This window comes from Sapajus apella, unplaced genomic scaffold, assembly GCF_009761245.1.
Source record: "Sapajus apella isolate SASKATOON/1434 unplaced genomic scaffold, GSC_monkey_1.0 scaffold109, whole genome shotgun sequence".
Classification (NCBI taxonomy): domain Eukaryota; kingdom Metazoa; phylum Chordata; class Mammalia; order Primates; family Cebidae; genus Sapajus; species Sapajus apella.
In genome coordinates this window covers 6,345,067-6,366,842 of record NW_022437049.1, presented here as the reverse complement: position 1 = coordinate 6,366,842, position 21,776 = coordinate 6,345,067, and the positions used below count along the sequence as shown (strand labels likewise).

The 21,776-nt window shown below is 38.3% G+C and overlaps 1 protein-coding gene across 4 annotated transcripts in view; it reads right to left on the bottom strand.

Moving 5' to 3' along the window:
• Positions 1-21,776, bottom strand: part of DCC (DCC netrin 1 receptor) — a 1,203,097-nt gene that overhangs the window by 22,775 nt on the left and 1,158,546 nt on the right. For all 4 annotated transcript variants that reach the window (XM_032259518.1, XM_032259520.1, XM_032259521.1 and 1 more), the window contains exon 27: positions 15,721-15,933. In XM_032259518.1, coding sequence (XP_032115409.1) covers positions 15,721-15,933 — 213 coding nt within the window. The remainder of the gene's footprint in view (positions 1-15,720; positions 15,934-21,776) is intronic.

Here is a 21,776-nt window from a genome sequence, read left to right as displayed (position 1 = left end):
CCCGATATTATTGTGTGGGAGTGTAAGTCTCTTTGTAGGTCATTAAGAACTTGCTTTATGTACCTGGTGCTCCTATATTGGGTGTATATATATTTAGGATAGTTTAGCTCTTCTTGTTGCATTGATCCTTTTACCATTATGTAATGCCCTTCTTTGTCTCTTTTGCTCTTTGTTGGTTTAAAGTCTGTTTTATCAGAGACTAGGATTGCAACCCCTGCTTTTTTTTGCTCTCCATTTGCTTGGTAAATCTTCCATCCCTTTATTTTGAGCCTATGTGTGTCTCTGCACATGAGATGGGTCTCCTGAATACAGCACACCAACGGGTCTTGACTCTCTATCCAATTTGCTAGTCTGTCTTTTGATTAGAGCATTTAGACCACTTACATTTAAGGTTAATATTGTTATGTACAAATTTGATCCTGCCATTTTGATGCTAGCTGGTTGTTTTGCCCATTAGTTGATGCAGTTTCTTCATTGTGTCAATGCTCTTTACAATTTGGTATGTTTTTGCAGTGGCTGGTACTGGATGTTCCTTTCCATCTTTAGTGCTTCCATCAGGAACTCTTGTAAAGTCATGTCTGGTGGTGATGAAATCTCTCATCATTTGCTTGTCCATAAAGGACTTTATTTCTCCTTTCCTTATGAAGCTTAGTTTGGCTGAATATGAAATTCTGGGTTGAAAATTCTCTTCTTTAACAATGTTGAATATTGGCCTCCACTCTCTTCTGGCTTGCAGGGTTTCTGCCGAGAGATCTGCTGTGAGTTTGATGGGCTTCCCTTTGTGAGTAACCTGACCTTTCTCTCTGGCTGCACTTACCATTTTTCCCTTCATTTCAACCCTGGTAAATCTGATGATTATGTGCCTTGGGGTTGTTCTTCTCAAGGAGTATCTTTGTGATGTTCTCTCTATTTCCTGAATTTGAATGTTGGCCTGCCTTGCTAGGTTAGGGATGTTCTCCTGGGTAATATCCTGAAGAGTGTTTTCCAACTTGGTTTCATTCTCCCTGTCACTTTCAGGTGCACTGATCCAATGTAGATTTGGTCTTTTCACATAATCCCATATTTCTCGGAGGTTTTGTTCATTTCTTTTCACTCTTTTTTCCCTAATCTTGCCTTCTCACTTTATTTCATTGAGATGATCTTCAATCTCTGATATCCTTTCTTCCGCTTGACAGATTGAACTATTGAAACTTGTATGTGCTTCATGAAGTTATCATACTGTGTTTTTAAGCTCCAACAAGTCGTTTATGTTCTTCTCTATACTGGTTATTCTAGCAAGCATTTTGTCTAACCTTTTTTCAAGGTTCTTAGTTTCCTTTCATTGGGTTAGAACATGCTCCTTTAGCTCAGAGGTTTGTTTTTACCCACCTTCTGAAGCCTGCTTCTGTCAATTCCTCAAACTCATTTTCCATCCAGTTTTCTTCCCTTGCTGGTGAGGGACTGTGATCCCTTGGAGGAGAAGAGGCCTCTGGCTTTTGGCAATTTCAGCCGTTCGGTGCTGGTTCCTTCCCATCTTCGTGGATTTATCTACCCTTGTTCTTTTAAGTTGGTGACTTTTGGATGGGTTTCTGAGTGGATGTCCTTTCTGTTGATTTTGAAGCTATTTCTCTCTGTTAGTTTTTCTTCTAACAGTCAGGTCTTCTGGGGTTTGCTGGAGGTCCACTCCAGACACTGCTTGCCTGGGAATCACCTGCAGGGGCTGCAGAACAGCAAATATTTCTGCCTGTTCCTTCCTTTGGTCGCTTTGTCCCAGAAGCATACCTGCCAGATGTCAGCTAGAGCTCTCCTCTATGAGGTGACTATCAGCCAGGATACATGGGGGTCAGGGAGCCACTTGGGGAAGCAGTCTGTTCCTTATCAGAGCTCAATAGCTGTGCTGGGAGATCCTTCAGAGATGCTGGGCAGGGACATTTAAGTCTGCTGAAGCAGAACCCACAATCACCCCTTTTCCCACGTGCTCTGTCCCAGGAAGTTGGGGGCTTTATTTGTAAGTCTGTGATGGGCTGCTGCCTTTTTTCAGAGATGCCCTGACCAGCAAAGAAGGGAATCTTTTTGACAGTCTATCTGCAGAGGTCCTGCTGAACTGCCGTGGGTTTCACCCAGTTTCTGTGTAAACTTCCCAGTGACTTTGTTTACTCTGGCAAGGTTAAAACTGCCTACCCGAGCCTCAGCAATGGTAGACGCCTCTCCCTACCCTGATCTCAAACATCCAAGGTTGAGTTCAGACTGCTGTGCTGGCTATGAGAATTTCAAGCCAGTGGATCTTAGCTTGCTGGTCTTCATGGGGGTGGGACCCACCGAGCCAGATCACTTGGCTCCCTGGCTCCTGCAGGGGAATGTGCAGTTCTGTCTCGCTGGCATTCCAGGCACCACTGGGGTATGAAAAAACAAAAACAAAAAACTGCCGCAGCTAAAATGGCTGCCCAGTTTTGTGCTGGAAACCTGGGGCACTGGCGTTGTAGGCACTGGAGGGAATCTCCTGGTCTGCAGGTTGTGAAGACTATGGGGATAGCGCAGAATCTGAGCCAGAGAGCCAGAGTGTCAGGCAATGTCCCAAATAGCTTCCCTTGGGTAGGAGAGGGATTTCTTCAGCCCTTTGTGCTTCCTGGGTGAGGCAACACCCACCTTGCTTCGGCTTGCACTACTACTCCCACTGTCTAACCAGTCCCAATGAGATGAACCTATACCTCTTTTGGAAATGCGGAGGTCATCTGCCTTCTGGATTGCTTTCACTGGGAATTGCAGACTGGAGCTGTTCATATTCAGCCATCTTGGTGGAAGTCTATACGTTCTTTTAAATAGTTCTTTAAGACAATGCCTTATTGCTTACGCCTTGGGGATAGGAAAATCAAAGTTCCAGGAAGATAAAGGACTTGTTTAAAGTCACTCAGTTGGTAAGTCTGGCTTAAATTATTAAATTACATGTTGTTTCTTAGGAAGAAAAAAACAAATTCTACAAAGTAGGCTTTGATACAAAGCTTAGTGAAGCTGACAAGACAATCTTAGAGGAGAGGAGTGTGTTAGAGTGAGACAGAAAGAGAAGAGACAGCAGTTACAGTGTGAGATGGTGGTAGTGGGTGATGGAAGAGGTAGAAGAAAGAATAAATCAGCATATTCCTGCTCTCTTCTCTATGTTGATACCAGCTAGACTTGTTTGGATTTAAACGGTGAGCCAACATAAATATAAACATCACAGCATCATGGAAGTGAAAACTTCTGAAGTCTTGGGAAAGAATAACAAAATGGTACTTGACTTTAGAGCTTCCTTAGTTTGAATAATGCAAAAGGTGAAAACTGTCTTCAAGTATCTTCTTTTTCTCAACTCCTCTTTAGCATTATCTAGCCTCCTCAAACAAATACTTACTCTATTGACATACAGCATTTTATACCCAATAAATGATTTATGATAATATCTTTTGGGAAATGATATACTACAATTTAACCTCCTGACTGCCCAAATAAACATTTATTTTAATTAGCTCCCATTCTCTGTGATTCAACATTATCACTAGTCATAGGTTCACTTACTCTCCCTACCACCAGAAAAAAAAATTAAAATTCATTTTACAGATTGCATATGCTCTTCACCCTGGGGTGACACTGGCTCAATGGGAAATTTTTACTAAATGATGAGTCATTGTTTGGGGAAACATGTGCAGTCATTAAGTCTCTGCAGGAAGTGCTTTCACTGTACCACCTGGGGAGTGCTAAGGGCATGTATGGTGACCCCCTTCAAATGACAACTAACACATCTCAGTTCCCCAAAGGAGCTCATCTTTGGGAGAAAACATAGCATAGACAGGGGTGGTTCTGATCTATTGATCTTCATTTAGGCAATAAAAATAAGAGACTGTTTCAGAAGTGCGACAACTTTGTAAATACTGATTTAACTGATTCCTTCATCACTTGTTGAAAAATGTACAAAGTCTCAGGTGCTCCTTTGAAAATGAATGACTGAATTTTGCAGAATTTCATCTGAGCAGAGCACAGTACTCAGCTTTTGGGCTTAGATTCAGAAAAGTTGTTTCAGTACAAGGTTTTGGAACTGGTCTTGAAAAACAAAGCAAAAGAAAACAGACATTGGTTTATGTTCCACAGGTGAGCCTAAATGGAAGGTGATGACAAAACAGCTGGTCAAATGGTTCTTAACCTGTTATAGATAATAAATAATTTGAGACACTAATACACACAGAGAGAAATATCCATTTAAATTCGAGTTACCAAACCCACAAGTTCTTCAATGAACCCCAGGTTAAGAGCATACAATCTGCTCAAAATCCAAACTACCTCAAAATATAATCTGCAGAGGGTCAGCCTCAGCATAACCTGGAATCTTTTTAGCAATTCAGACTTAGACTCTACTCCAGATCTGCTAAATCTGAATCTGCATTTTCATAATGTCTGCAGGTGATTCCCAGGCACACAAAACTTGAGAAACACTGCTTTCAATAGCCCTGTCCATGGTGAGCTTAGAAGTTAAGATTTATATCTCAAATGATGTTTGGACATGACTCATACTGTAACATGCTTAATAAAACCAATATGTATTATTTTTCAGTGAGAAGACAAAGGTATCAGTAGTATTTTACATGTGCTCAGTGAGAAATAACCTCTTTTTCTCAACTTCTTACTCCTCAATTCTTACTCCTCTTTGCCTTGCTGTTGATTCTCTTTGCAGAGAGTTGGTGCATGGAATAGCTAAGTTGAAAGTAAGAACTGGGATCTAGGAAATTCCTTAAGCTTTATTCACATTAGATTGGTACATTGTGAGGAACAATTCAGGAGATGCAGGATTTGCGAGAAAGAAGAAGCCAAGTAGTGACCACCTAATCTGTATACCTGTTGTGTATAAGGCCTTACTTGCTTACTTGGGACCTATGCTATTGTAATGTAGTGTGATCATTTGCAGTGTGACCATTTTACTGAGGTGGCTTCCTAGCTGTTAAATGGATTTATAATTTGAAAGCAAGTCCTGTTCAAGTGAAAAAGGCCACTCTTCTCTCTAGACTCAGGAAATGACATTCAGAAAACTCTGAGCAGTTGCTCTGAAATGCTCTGCTCATCATCTCTCTTCCATTCATGGGTCCATTTAATCACCCCTTCTCTGTTGCATATACTTGTGGGAAATATAGCATACATGAGTTAGTGTAGCACTAGCCATCAAGCTGTTAAAAAGGACTTTAAACTCCCTTTCACTTGATCCTACTGCTTCATATACAAGGTGATGGGAACTTCACTGGGCTCAACTTATCAGGCAACATGGACTCCAGATTTATCAAGTTTTCTAATGTGTCGGCCTCAGGCATGTGTGCACCAAGCAACCTGTTTCTATTAACTGAGGTACCACTCAGAGAGTGGCCAAAAAGAAAATGAACAAATAACTATATTCTTTTAAATACAACACTGACTAAATTAATGTTTGACTTAACAGTATATTAGGTTCACACATTATTGTGGTTTAAAAAAATGCAGTCTTAGCCAGGCATGGTGGCTCATGTCTGTAACCCTAACACTTTGGGAGTCTGAGGTGGGTGAATTGGTTGAGTCCAGGAGTTTCAGACCAGCCTGGACAACATGGTAAAATCCTGTCTCTGCAAAAAATACAAAAATTAGTCAAGTGAGGTGTTGCTCACCTGTAGCCCCAGTTACTCTGGAGGCTAAGGTGAGAGGATCACAGCTTGCTGGATCAAAGAATCAGAAATGTGAAAGAAGAATGTTTTAGAAGAGCACTTTGAAAATGATGTTGAAAATAGCAGTCACCAGTCACTGTAAGTGCCATTATTCTTGTAAGCCTGTAGTGCAATTATTCATTTCCAAATGAGAGGCATATACTCTCATGAATAGGGCTTACTTATTGTTTTTCACCAAAAAAGCTTGTTAGAATCCCTTTTACTACACAAGATAAAGGCATTCTCCTCTAAAAGCCTTGACATTCTAGTAAATAAAGAGATCCTGGAAATAAGAACATCAATCCTCCTGCAAGCCTATGATGAAAGTTGATGCTGGAAAATACACAAGATGTTTAACATGGCACTTGAATTCGTTTATAAGTCCCTGCCAGTAAGGTAAAAGAAGTATAAACATTCAGACTAGAAGACTGTTCTTCACATAATCTTTAAGATAGTACAGGTCATATCTTTAGAAATGGTTTGCTGATGGTTAAACTCTCAGTTTATTTTAATATCACAGAGACTTTTTGCTTGCAGTGTGTTAGATTTTTTATAACACATTTTCAATAGTCCATTAACACAGAGGTTTATGTGAGCACTTTTTCCCGTTGTTCCCAGAGAAAGCAACTGTAACTTGATGCTCATTGAAGAGCTTTAAAGAATTCTGCCAGCTATTTACAACACGTAAAATGTATGCCATGGTCTCAGAATCTTCATTCAAACTAAAACCGTTCTTACTCATAGTCTTTCATGAAGCAAAGAAAAAGGATAAATGGAAAATATCTACCCTTATTTCTGTAGTAAATAAGGTTGTAGAATTTCATGTTTCCTTTCTCTTTAAAGAAGACCATCTGCTTTCACAGATGAGAAAAGTGAGATTCACAGAAGCAAAATCAATTCTGTAGTTGACATAGTAGAGAGACTATTCCTTAGGACTCTCACTTCCACTGATCCACACTCCTTCTTTTTATGAACACAGAACATGGTGTTCTTCTCCATGCAGGCTACTTCATGTCTGTTTATTTTCGTAAAAATAAACTATTGAATTTCATGCTACCTGACTTCAAACTATACTACAAGCCTACAAACCACATGGTATTGGTACCAAAACACAGCTATAGAGACCAATGGAGCAGAACAGAGGCCTCAGAAATAATGCCACACCATCTACAACCATCTGATCTTTGACAAACCTGACAAAAATAAGCAATGGGGAAAAGATTCCCTATTTAATAAATTGTGTTGGGAAAACTGCTGAGTCATATGCAAAAAGCTGAAACTGGAGATCTTCCTTACACGCTATATAAAAATTAACTCAAGATGGGTTAAAGATTTAAATGTAAGGCCTAAAATCATAAACACCATAGAAGAAAACCCAGGCAAGACCATTCAGGGTATAGGCACAGGCAAGGACTAAAACACCAAAAGTCATGGCAACAAAAGTCAAAATAGACAAATGGGATCTAATTAAACCAAGGAGCTTCTGCAGAGCAAAATAAACTATCGTCACAGTAAGCAGGCAACCTAAAGAGTGGGAGAACATTTTTACAATGTACCCATATGACAAAGGACAAATATCCAGAATCTACAAAGAACTTAAACAAATCTACAAGAAAAAAAAAAAACCCATCAAAAAGTGGGCAAAGGATATGAACAGACACTTCTCAAAACGAGACATTCATGCAGCCAACAAACGTGGGAAAAAAAGCTGATCATCACTGGTCATTAGATAAATGCAAATCAAAACCACAATGAGATATCATCACATGCCAGTTAGAGTGGCAGTCATTAAAAAGTCAGGAGACAACAGATGCTGGAGAGGATGTGGAGAAACAGGAATGCTTTTACACTGTTGGTGGGAATGTAGATTAGTTCAACCATTGTGGAAGACAGTGTGGCAATTCCTCAAGGATCTAGAAATAGAAATACTATTTGAGCCAGCAATCCAATACTGGTTATATACCCAAAGGAGTATACATCATTCTATTATAAAGACACATGCACATGTATGTTCATTGTGGCACTGTTCACAATAGTAAAGACTTGGAACCAACCCACATGCCCATCAGTGATAGACTGGATAAAGAAAATGTGGCACGTATACACCATGGAATACTATGCAGCCATATAAAAGGATGAGTTCACATCATTTGCAGGGATATGGATGAAGCTGGAAACCATCCTTTTCAGCAAACTAACACAAGAACAGAAAACCAAACACCACATGTTCTCACTCATAAGTGGGAGTTGAACAATGAGAACACATGGACACAGGGAGGGGAACATCACATTCTATGGCCTATCTGGGGAGGTGGGTAGGGGAAGGATAGCATTAGAAGTAATACCTAATGTAGATGACAGGGTGATGGATACAGCAAACCACCATGGCACGTGTATATCTATGTAACAATCCTGCATGTTCTACACATGTACCCCAGAACTTAAAGTATAATTAATGAACTACTGAATTTCCAAGGGTTGTGGCTTCAATTTGTCTTTTCTACTCTATGCAATTTATTTGGCTTTAGCATAAGATGCTATTTATAGTTCAGATTATTAAACATTTTATCATAAAATGGTCATGAATTTGTAAGTTATTTCATTTATCTGCTTTTATCTTTTTCTAGTATCTAATCTAGTATCTGATCCTTATAAAGTTACAACTTGCTATGCTTTGTCTGAAATCATTATTAGACTTGAAATTGAAGAACCGAAGTTAAATTCTGGCCCTCATCCTTATTATTTTATTATATTCTGACCAATTCAACCAACAATTGAGTGCCCACCATATGTAAGGGTGGGGATGAAGGTTATAAGAATAATGACATGTGACCCTGGAAAAGTTGCAATGTATTTAACCTCTGAGTATTTACCTCTGTATTGGTAATGGTGATAAAGTTACTTCTCAGGTAAATATAAATTTATTTGAAAATGTCCTTTATAAACTATAAAAAGGTGACAAAGTATAGAGAATAAACCTTATAACTTTCTTTTAAAAAGATGTTTTCTAAGTATTTCATAAACAACAAAATCTATACTGCAGTAGTGAACTGTGTGACCTATGAAGTTTACAAGATATGTGAAAGCAATATTTACTGCCTTGAAAACAGCCTGCTGCCCACCTCTCCTTCACCATTTTTTCTGTCACTCATGGGGACACCCACTCTGCAGTATAATCCAAGGACGTTCTTTGTAATTTACATGTTTCAAATTATGTCTCCTATTAGGTTACAGTTCTGAAAACAGATTATTTTTCACTTACTCTTATTAGCTGGATGGCCACTGAATACTTGAACCTCAGAGTTTCATTGTGTTAGGTTGATAGTTAACTTCAATGTCATATAATTCTTGATGCAATATTTTCTCTTAATTGGGCAAATCTTTCATCAAAGCGATTCAAATTTTTCAACCATAGTCATTCACTCCCTCTCCCAAAGAGCTTTTTGCAATTCTGAAAAATACTAGCTGTTCGTTTTTTGCTCTCACTGACCTCTGGTCACACTCTCCAACGCCCATTGTGAGTAATAGTTCCATATGACTTAAACTCTTATTTTTATCTTATACTTCTTTATGCTCATCTTTATTTTTTAATTGGCTTCCAAAGCTCTGGCCATCAGTGGTGTGAAAGGAACAGATGTCAGAGTTCAGCCCCCTGGCTTCCTGCCTTACCATAGAGGGATAGTCAACAGACTGGACAGGTAAGTTTAAGACAGATGGCAACTATTCCAGAGTTTTCTCGGTAGTCGCCACTTTTGTTATAAGATCTCCTCTCCACATAATGCCAAAAGGAATAAAATAGTTACTCAAACACTCAGCTAAATGACTTAATCTACCTGATGCAGTTCTTTCTAAAGAATATTTAATTATTAGGATCCTTGAAGCCCCCTTTTAGCGGGGGAAAAAGTCACTCTAAGAATAACTGTTAACATCACAAAAGAACTAGGTAAAATCCTTTATCTGTTACCTCAGCCAAACTTAAAGAATTCAGAGAAATGTAGCATTGCTGATCTTGAGCAGGCTGCCTAACCTTTTTAGGCCTCCGCCTTGTCACTTACTTATAAATAGGGTATCAATCACTTAGCTTACTCATAATGGCTCTTCTTGAAATTATTTCTCTCTCCTCGGGGCAATTAACAGAGCTATTTTCCTGTTTATTTACTAAAATCTCATCAGAGGAAAATACTAATTTATTAAACCACTAAGTAACAGACTCACAAATATTATTGATATTTAAAGCAAATTTGCCTTAATTACATTTTACCAATGGACAATTTAGGATGACCAGACCAAATCAAATCAAATTTCATCTATTAAAAAAAATCTGTTAGGAGTGAGGACAGGAAAATTTCAAGGAGATAGCTACCAAAAAGCCACAGATGGATGAGATGAAACTTACATAATAAGATGTAGTGTGATTTTCCACTCTAGCATTGATTGGAAGTATTGGCTCCAGTAACACCAAATCAACACATCTCTCCTACTAAGCTATGCCAATGATTTATTCGATCTGACTGGCCTTTAATATGACCCTCTTGTGTCACCTGCTAAAAGATGCCTGATCTCCCATGACCTCTGCCTGTGGCTGATTTTAGCAGAATGTGGAACACCCCTGTGGTATTCTTGATGAATACCCTCAATGGCAGCCTAGGAGTGGCTCAGGGAAAGCAATTGTATTAATGCATTATAGTAATTTATTGGCAGTTTTGTGTGATAGCAGATTTACTGAAATAGGGCCTGCCAAAAAGATCAGGTTACAGCAAGAATACATGATTTCCCAACCATCCATAAAATATAAATCAAATGCCTTTTCTGTCCACTGTCAGCCACCTCCACCCAGTCCTTGTCCTCAATCCCCAGACAAATTGAAGTACATGCCACAATTTGCACGGGAAAATCAAACTCAATTTCGCAGTACAATGAAGTGAGTTTTGGTCTTGTCATGTCCACTGACATATTGATCCTTTGAAGATGGAAAAGATCAGAAAGCTCTGGAGTTTTGCTTTTATAAATATATGTGTGTAAAATACAATGTGTAAATGAAGGAAAATATAGTGCTTATGCAGTTTTACAAAGTTGCAAGAGGTCCAGGGGGCTAATGTTATAAAAGAGTATTATGATATAAAAGTCACTATTTAACAGATCACATTTTCTTTCCCTTTAGAATTATATCTCTAGAAGACAAATGGTCTCCTAACACAGGTTCATTTAAAGTGCAGCTGATCATTTCACAGCTAAAAGGAATTTTAACTAGTAAAAGAAAAAAAACCACACACACCCTATCTTGGCCCTTTGTAAAATTTATGTCAGATCTATAATGCAATAAGCCCAACACACTATCAAACATTTTCTATTTAACCTGAAAGGGGACTAAGCCAAATCACTTACATGTCTACATTTGTGATATGCAAAGTGTAGTGATTGCAGCCTCCATGAAATGTGTCAAGGTCTCACAGTTATTCACATCTATAGATAAAGCATTAAAAAAATGGAACCACTCTATTATAAGGTGATGATGAAATTGTAAGAAACACCATAAATACCCTAGAGTCTTGTAAGTTGCATTTTTAACTCAGCAGGTGGAAAAAAGCAATGAGGAAATGAATCTGTTTTCAGGTAGGCAAAATTTCAGTTGTTATGACAACAGAATGGCTTTCTAATTACTGCTTACTATAAAAATATTGCAAAATGCTCTGCAACCCCATGGAGACTATTACTGCATAATATGTGTTGCCCTAGACTCGTATAATTCTCCTGCAAACATAGCTCTGTGTGCCTTATTGGGAGGCAAACTAAGGCACAGACTTAGTTGATGATGTTGTTACCCATGAAAATCCACAGGGAGGGGAACACACACTGGGGCCTGTCAGTGGGTGGGGTGAAGGAAGGGAGAGCATCAGGATAAATAGCGAATGCATGTGGGGCTTAATACCTAGGTGATGGGTTGATAAGTATAGCAAACCACCATGGCACACGTTTAACTATGTAACAAACCTGCACATCCTGCACATGTATCCCAGAATCTAAAATAAGAATTTTTTAAAAAGCAAATGCTCACACAGGAATGTGAGTGGGGAAAGAGCTGCTTCCTTGATCCTAATCTCAAAGTGTTCAAAGAAGTTTCTTGTTAGGCATGATCTTTAAAAATTAGAGCAATGCCTCACATTACCATATTCTAAAGTAATTACTTGCAGTAAGTAAAGATAAATTCATTACTAATTATGCAGTCCTTTCTTGTGAAATCCACAGTAAAATTATTTGAGGTATTTTTTTTAAAGCTGACAAGAGAATGACTTTACTTCATCAATCAGTTTGACTAAAGTAATGATTTTCTTAGAATTAAAAACTTGTTGAAAGCTCTAAGTATTTCATCTGTAACTCTAAGAAGCATGTAGTTAATGTCACAGCTAATACATTTGTCATTCCGCTAATTTTCTTTTTCTATTAGAATAAGTAAACACCGGCCCTTTTTAAAAGCATGCTATTTACCATGTGTCAGGAGCAATGCAGGGAGAACTTATTTGAAAATCATGAGGGAAGGCATTATGAAATGAACAGGAATCATAGGAAGACAATAAGAAACACTAAAGGGAAAGTAATTTAAAAATTTCAAAGGGACAGTGGGGCACGCCTCAAGTTGAGTAGGGGTGAGTAATATTTAAAGGGGAACGATTAAAAAAAAACCATAAAATCAAACAAATACTCAAGCCAGAGATATCTGAAAATAGGAAAGAAGAGATGGCTTGAGAGAAATAGTTCAAATAAAAACAAACAAACAAAAGGCTTTTAAGTATACAATGAAAAGAAAAGAAAATGATACTTTGCCTGGTTGCCATTAGATCAGAGAGTGGTTCTTTGGCTCTTCAGACATATTTATTATTTGATGAAATTCATACAGAAACAGCCCTACTGACTCTACTTCCCTTCTGTGAAGGATATAATCCACTAATTTATGCTGCATTGCATCAGATTTTGTTTTAGGCAGCTTTGGGATTAATGTAATTAGAAGAAGATAACTACTAGCAAAAAAAAAAAAAAAAAAATAATTCCCAGCTCTTTCTTCCATCTTTAAAAGAATTGTATCCTTTTGTCATTATAGCACTCCAGAGCATGGGCTGATTTCGAAATCTTGTGTTCCAAACTAAACATCACTCTTCTTTTGGTGCTGTCAAGGAACAGTTAAGCCTCTTACCTTTCCTCATTAAAATGTGAGTGAAGAAGGCTAATGAGAAAATATATTCTTTAATGTGTAATTATTTAAGATGTTTCTTGTTTTCTTTTAATGATTTAATAGTTTTTTTGCTTTTGTTTTTGTCATTAAATAAGTTAGATATAAACTAAGAGGCACAAATGAGTTTCTAACATTTGAGAACCCAGGTTTTCTGAAGTTGAAAAGAGGAAAAGATGCATACTTACTTGCTAGACAGGCTTAAGCTGCTTAAATTCTCTGTGCCTCAGTTTCCTTGTGCATAAAATGAGGTTAAGACTAGTAGCTACCTCATAAAGTTGTTTTGAGGATCAAATGAGATGTAATAAGCCTTCAGAAGCATGCTTGTCCTATAAGTATGTGCATTAAAGATTCATTAAAGGTTATTGTTAGCAGTTGCAATTAACCTGTCACTATCATCTTGAATACTAGTTTTCTTCAAGGTCTGTTTCCTTGGTTGTGCTTGCAGTGGGGAAACAGATGCAGCCAGAAATCACAAGAATGCATACTCTTGGCACCAGAATTTCATTAAATGAATGCTCTTGCTTCAAGTTGTCTCTGTCTCATTTATCAAAGACCTCATAGTTTTGGGGCCATATAAAGTAGCAGATCCTTCCCATAATGTGTGTGTGTTTGGAGTATGTATGTATGGGAGAGTGGAGAGAGGGGCTGGGGCGATACAGACCTTCTTTAAGTCCCAATGTGGGCTTTGTTGTATGGGAAGGGCTATCTCCTGTAGAATGAAATCATGACCTGTGCTGAGCCCATGTGTCAGGGAAGACTCCATAGTGGAACGTGCATCCCAAGTGATGGGATCCTACATGCCTTCATGTTCCAGCCTACCTCCCAGAGAGGCTGTGTAGCTAAGTATCCATATTGCACATCATGCAAATGTTGAGAACATCAGAGAACATCGGAGGTGATGTGTAGAAATCAACTAATATTCCAGCAACTAGATACATTCTTAATATTGCTATACAGTAATTAATATTCATAGTTCATAGGCAATCTTATTTTTCTAGCTTTTATAGTCATTATGTGGCTTGTGTATTAATGCAACAAAATAAGTTATGGTAGGTCTGAGTAACAGAAAAGTAGTCAAATATATGAACATAATGTAGATTAGCCTAGTCTAGCTCTTGTGCTTATTAAGAGGGCCATCTCTGGTTACTTAGAACCACAGAACTTTACTATCTTATGCCTGATATGCTGAAGGTTTTAAGTACTACATGTTTATTGATCTGTATCTACTTATCTATTGACCTATCATTTATTCTACATGTTTCTTCTTTTCCTCCTTCTTCCTCCATCTCTTTTTGTCTCTGTCTCTCTTTGATAAGCTGCTTTTCTCCCTCCCCAATCCCTGACAAAAACAAAATGGGGCTCAAGTTCAGCCCTTTTGGATACTAGCTGAAGTAATAAAATCAGTACTACATTGGGAGTCTGGGACTCTCTAGTCTACTGGGAGTAGACTACTGGCTAGCCACATGCAAAAAGCTGAAGCTGGATCCTTTTCTTACACCTTATACAAAAATTAACTCCAGATGGGTTAAAGATTTAAACATAAGACCTAACACCATAAAAATCCTAGAAGAAAACTTAGGCAATACCATTCAGGACATAGGCATAGGCAAGAACTGCATGACTAAAACACGAAAAACAATGGTCACAAAAGCTAAAATTGACAAATGGGATCTAATTACAGAGCTTCTGCACAGCAAAAGAAACTATTAGAGTGAAACAGCAACCAACAGAACAGGAAAATTTTTTTGCCATCTACCTATGTAGATGGCAAAAGGGCTAGTATCCAGAATCTACAAAGAACTTAAACAAATTTACAAGAAGAAAACAACCCCATCAAAAGTGGGTGAAGGATATGAACAGACACTTTTCAAAAGAAGACATTTATGCAGCCAGCAACATATGAAAAAAAGACCATCATCTCTGGTCATTAGAGAACTGGTCATTAGAGAAATGCAAATCAAAACCACATTGAGCTAACCATCTCATGCCAGTTAGAATGGCGATCATTAAAAAATCAGGAGACAACAGATACTGGAAAGGATGTGGAGAAATAGGAACAGTTTTACACTGTTGGTGGGGATGTAAACTAGTTCAACCATTGTGGAAGACAGAGTGGCAGTTCCTCAAGGATCTAAAACTACAAATTCCATTTGAGCCAACAATCCCATTACTGGATATATACCCAAAGAGTTGTAAATCATTCTATTATAAAGACACATGCACATGTATGTTCACTGCGGCACTGTTCACAATAGTAAAGACTTGGAACCAACCCAAATGCCCATCAATGATAGACTGGATAAAGAAAGTGTGACACATATACACTATGGAATACTACGCAGCCATAAAAAAGGATGAGTTCATGTCCTTTGCAGGGACATGGATAAAGCTGGAAACCATCCTTTTCAGCAAACTGACACAAGAACAGAAAACCAAACACAGCATGTTCTTACTCATAAGTGGGAGCTGAACAATGAGAACACATGGAAAGGGGGATGCGAACATCACACACCATAGACTGTCGGCAGGTCGGGGGCTAGGAGAGGGGTAGCAGGGGGTGGGGTTATTTGGGAGGGATAGCATTAGGAGAAATACCTAGATGACCGAGTGATAGGTGCAGCAAACCACCATGGCACGTGTAAACTTATGTAACAAACCTGCACATTCTGCACATGTACCCCAGAATTTAAAGTATAATAATTTTTAAAAAGATAATTTTTAAAAAGAAGGCCTATGACATATAGGCCTTCTCAAGCACCCTCATGCACTTAAGAAGAGGCACCAATAATAAGAATTTTGAAGATGAACAATCAAGTACCTTACCTGGCTGAGACAAAAGTGGTGTGTAAGGGACTTTCGGTTCTATTGCACTCATTGGTGGAGGTAGCAAAGGATTGGCAAAGCTGCGGAGTGGATGAGTTGGTCGAACACAAGCCGTGGGGATGGTTCTGCTTGGTGCCTCCTCACTGCTGGAATGCTCAGGCTGAGATGGGGGCAGCATGGGTGGTTGTTGGGTGGTTGGTCCTTCACTCACTGCTGCAGTGGAGGAAAGAAAAGTCATTCATTATTCCTGGACAAAGTCTGTTTTCCCTAAGTCACTGGGAGGGTCTCTGGATCCATTCAGAGAGATATGATAGGATGTGGTGAGCCTCTTCTCCAAATTATGAATATTTATTATTCTTTTACCTTCATATTCTTATGGAACATGATAGCACTTCCCCTTTAAACGTAGAAATAGATCCAGCAGGACAGAAATTTATCTTGGAGGAAGGGTAGTAAAATAAATTCAGCACTGACTATATTGCCTGAACTGTCTGGTCCCTCTAATCATAAGTGAAGCGAGAAAAAAGTTATTTCTCCTTTCATAAGTAGCAAGTCAGTGAAATTCAATGTACCAAACCCTGCTATAGCTGCATTATTATCTACCAGCCAATATGCCAATTTTTCTGTGATTTAAACATGCCATGTCAACTGTCAAACAAATCAGAGTTACAGGATGCTCAGAGGCATTGCTAATAAAACGTTACAAATAATAATCACTATCATTATCTTCCATAACAAAATAGAGGCACATCTAGCTAAAAAAGCTACATGAGAGATGGCTCTGCCAGAACAAGTTGCCTGAATGCAGAATTGCAATTTTTCCTCTTTGGTAGTAAACCTTGTAATTTTCAGGCAGATTACAGTAGTTGAAGAGGTTCTGCACAGTTAACTGTGAGAGCCTATGGGCATATGGAAAGCTTTGTATATGGAAATACACCTCCCCCCCCCCATAGAACACAGTTAAGATGGAATAAAATATTTTCAAGAAAATTTCTCTTGTTAATGACACAGTAATTGAACTTGAACTGTTCATTCATATTCAAAGTCAACAGGTCCAGGTTAAACTGCAAGTGAAACGAGCTGCATAGTTAGGTGTAACTGTTAATAAAATATTTCTGATGACTTATTTCTCAAAGTTTTGTCAGGTAAATTGAAGCAAAATGTGACTGAAGATAATATCTTGCTTTTGAAAGAGAATTTTTAACTAGGAAATATTTCAAGACAATTAGTGAGATAATTTTGAGACAAGTCTCCCGGAGGCTCAATAAGGTCAGCAAAGGGCAGAGGAAATAGAAAGAAAATCTGATAATGCTGAAGGGAATAGAGATACAAAAGATCAAGACATAATATTAAAGTTATGCAGAAGTGAAATGTGTTTTCAGAGGGTATCTATACTCATTCCTCTATATTCAGAAGGGGTTAGAGGTCTTCTGGGTCATTGAGCAGCCTCTGGGCTTTTCCCATTCAGAGATGAAGGTGGAAAGATATAAGGTTGGCTGAGCACAGGATGTAGCCATATAGCAATCAGAGCCAAAATACAGGCAGAAACTTGATAAAAGATATCTTCAAATAAAAAAAATGTAAACAAGGCAGCAAACGAGAGAATCGCAAGGAGTTTGAAGAGAAGTACCTTAGACTATAAAGGGGAGAGGAACATATGTGCTTGTATTCAAGCAGTATTGTGTAATGAGATTTTTGAGAGTGTGATTCTAGAGACAATGAAAATTACTCAGGTTTGACTTTGGACTCATTTAATATAAAGAAGAATATGACCAATGGTCAAATGTTTGATCAAAGGCTTGATTATTTAGCCAATAACCAACTTTGGGCATCTTTGTGTCACTGGCTTGTGAGAGATGCCATCAAGTTCCATCCCCACTCTGTTCCTGTGAGAAAGTTTCCTTTAATGTGGGCCTTTTTGCTAGCAATTCCTTCCAGCCACAGGTCTCAGAGGACCCTTATGAAACATTAGATTATAGGCATTGCTTAGGAGGGAAAAGGAGGCTCTTTCAGAGAGGGTTCTCAAGATAATCCTTGGGTTGGAGAAAATTATTCATCACAAAGGGTTTGTAATCTCACAGGAGAAATTCTGGGGAAGTGAAAATGCTTCAGCTTCCACTATACTGGTCTCTCTTTTCCTTTGTGAATTACGTGTCTCACAAATGAGGTTCCTGTGGATGTTTCTCTATGTTCCCCTTTCATCTGCAATGGGCCAGCTTTTATTAAACGGTCTATAAATGGCAAAGTAAAAATATCCATAGAGGGAAGTAAATTTCACAATTTTCCTTAAAAATCTGCCTTAAATAATTCTCACTATTGAAGACAGATTGTAATTAACCCACATTATATTTTTAACAGTGCTTTAACCAGTGACAATAATATGTTTGTTTTACTTCCTTCTGTCTTTTCAATTTTTACTTTTCTACTTTTGAATTTTTGAAATGAATGAAATATACATTAAAATATTATTGTGAACATAAGTTAATAGAATGTACATGCATTTTTTAGTCTTTTGAAATTCGGTGTCTTATTTTGAAAAATTTCCTATTTTACACGAATTTTGATTATGTCATTGAGTATTCTTTATCCCAATCCTACTCTTTAATGCTATTGCTCCTCATCAGAAACTCTAAAAACAACAGCTGTCTGCATGCCCAGTCCTCTGCCCCCAGTTTTCAGCTGGCATCCATGATCCTGGCTGCAAACATCATGATGTGGCTCTTGACTTTGAGGGAATTGAAAATGGCTCTACACGGATGGGCCTCCTCTTTAGCAAAATCCATTCTTAGTACCACACAGGGAGAAAAGAAAAATGCCTAATGTACTAGGCAGGAGTGAGAGGGCCCTTCCTCAAGATGGAATATATCACTAATCCCTAAGGGACAGATTCTGTTGTCTTCAAAATGAATATACTGAACAGGTATAGGATTTCCATATATAATTCATATTTCTTATATTTTAAGTAGAGTAAAATAAATGCTTTTTGGAACCGGCTAACATTTAAAGCAGCAAAAACCCATTAACAAACACAGTAGCAACTGCTCCACTAGTGAAATATTCTCATTTCAGGTTAGCACATTTGTCCAGTTCAGGCACTGGCTTCAGGACACCAATGTGAAACAAGCTGGCTTAGTGACATGGCATTTAGCTGTGCCAAGAGCTCTGAAAGAGAAGAAACTTGCTTTTGCCCATGACATGCCTCTGCTCTGCAACTCAGAGTGTAGAGTGAAAATCAAATACATGCTAGCAAGGCACTTGTTTTCACATGATGAAACAGTCTGAGTTCATTGTGCAGATAGCGTACAATTACACAGCAGAGTCAAATCTCAAGGCACTTTATAACAATTGATGTCAATACACATAAATAATTGCTACAGAATAACTGGCAAAAATATTGCGGAAATGGAAATGAGATTTTTCTTCTATCTAAAAACTACAATACGTGATAGAAATATAGCAAGCCAATAACTCTAAGTAAAGACTTTGAGACATGAACACCTCAAGGAACCCAATTCATTCATTAATCTCAGAAGAACGAAATGATGCAGTATTTTTGCATAGCCCCAGTTTCTTACAGCCTGGATATTTTAAAAGACCCTAGAGAATAATCCATGAATTCCATTGCACTCCTGATTTTATCTAGGTCAAGTTTCACTTATTAGTTGATTTCTAGTTTGAGGGACAACAGGGGCAGAAAGATAGCATGGATAAAGTTGACCAGCCTTCCCATTAGTTAAGACAATGTCAGAACTATAAGGAAGAGTAGAAATCTCTTAAAATTCTCTCCCAACCCCTACTTGTTTCAAAGATGAGAAAGTGGGGGCACAAATTTTATACTTAATTGTAGAAATGAGGCCCCAAGTCTACCTACTGGTTGAAGTTTTCAAATATAATGCAGCTCAACTGTTGCCTAGGGATAGCTCATTTGCTTATTGAGGCTAACAGTGGTACTGCAGTTACTTATTAAGAAGAGGAGGCTGGATGGGATGCCTCACTCCTGTAATCCCAACATGCTGGGAGGCCGAGACAGGCAGATCACCTGAGTTCAGGAGTTTGGGACCAGCCTGGTCAATGTGGTGAAATCCCATCTCTACTAAACAGACAAAAAAATTAGCCAGATGTGGTGGTGCATGCATATAATCCCAGCTCCTCGGGAGGCTGAGACTGGAGAATTTCTTGAACCTCAGAGGTGGAGGTTACAGTGAGCCAAGAATGTGTCACTGCACTCCAGCCTGGATGGCTGAGTGAGACTTCATCTCAAGAAAAGAAAGAAGAGGAAATATTTGTTCATCGCAACTATGCAAATATTTACTAATAGGTCAGCGAATACATGTAATGCAAATGAATACATGTAATGCACATCTTTTCTTTCCTTATGGTGGGAGAGAAATTCAGCTTTATTTGTGCCTTCAGAAGGCAGCAGATCTTTGGGATAGGACTTTAGTGATTCATTTCTTATAAAACTCAAAGGTCTTTCAGATAACTTTGGAGGAAAAAGAGTTTCCACCTTGGCAAAGTCAACTTTTTCTTTTTTTTACGTGTACCTTTCTCTGTTTCCCAAGCTACTAATAAGATATCTCCACCCAGAGTCATGAAATGTTCTCTGCTTGAGAGAGAACAGGAATGTTTAGTGTTCTCTAAGGCATTTAGAAACTAATACGGAATGGCGGGAAGCAAGACATTAACTATTTCTGACAGTGATTTAGAGAATAGTTAGTTTCCTAGAAGGGAGGGTGAGTGTTATTTATTTATTTTTCTTTTAAGCAATTACTTGGAACACGTATTAGATCTTAGTCCCTTTGCATTGCACATAGCTTTGTTCAAAAGATTCTTGATGAATGACTGAAAATATATTTTAAAAATCTGTAAAATTTTGGCCAGAAGTAGAACATCCATTGTCTTTTGATTTTAGAAGAATTAAAAAAATTATTAAGCATTTTGTCATATAATTACTTTTATTTAATAATCCTTTTAAAATTAAAAGAAACCTAGGGACTAAATATATTACTCAATCTCTCTCTCTCTTTCTTTCTTCTTTTTATTTGTTTTTTTTCTTGAGAGAGACAAAGTCTCTTTTCCCCCGGCTGGAGTACGATGGCCTGGTCTTCACTCACTGCAACCTCTGCCTCCTGGGTTCAAGTGATCCTCCTGCCTCAGCCTCCCGAGTAACTGGAACTACAGGCATGTGCCATCATATCCAGTTAATTTTTTTTTGTATTTTTAGTAGAGATGGAGTTTCATCCTGTTGGCCAGAATGGTCTCAATCTCTTGACCTAGTGATCCACCTGCCTTGGTCTCCCAAAGTGCTGGGATTACAGGCGTGAGCCACCAAGCCCAGCCCAATCAATTAATTTCTAAGAAATTTTATTTTTAGAGGAATTTGAGGTTCACAGGACAATTGAGCAGAAGGTACAGAGATTTCCCCATGCCTCCTATCTCACATACACACAGCCTACTAACCGTCAAAATCAGAAGTCACACATGAGACTTCTAACCACAGATATAAACAAATTTTATACTAGCTGATTTCCTTTAGTCATTTTCATTAAGCTTTAACTTTTGGAGTCATTTTCCCATGATCCAATAAGAGACAGTCTCACATGCTGCACCAATTTAAGAGAAAAAAGGAAAGAGTAAATAGATGTTGGACCTCAATGAATACATTTTCAAAAGAAAACTATGCCTTTAAAAAAGGAAAAGAAATGAGTGGCACAACATGAATAAAAATACTGAATTGCTAATTTTAAAAGTCCTGATTTTTGGCATGTACCAGTCATGATGGAGAGACCTAGTAATACACATTTTTTTTTTTTTTTTAAATTTGAAATGGAGTCTAGCTCTGTCACCCAGGCTACAGCGCAGTAGCACATTCTCAGCTCACTGCGACCTCTGCCTCCTAGACTCAAGAGATTCTCATGCCTTACCCTCCCTAGTAGCTGGGACGATAGGCATGTGCCACCACACCAAACTAATTTAGTAGAGACAGAGTTTCACCATATTGGCAAGGCTGGTCTCCAAATCCTGACCTCAAGTGATCTGCCCACCTCTGCCTTTGA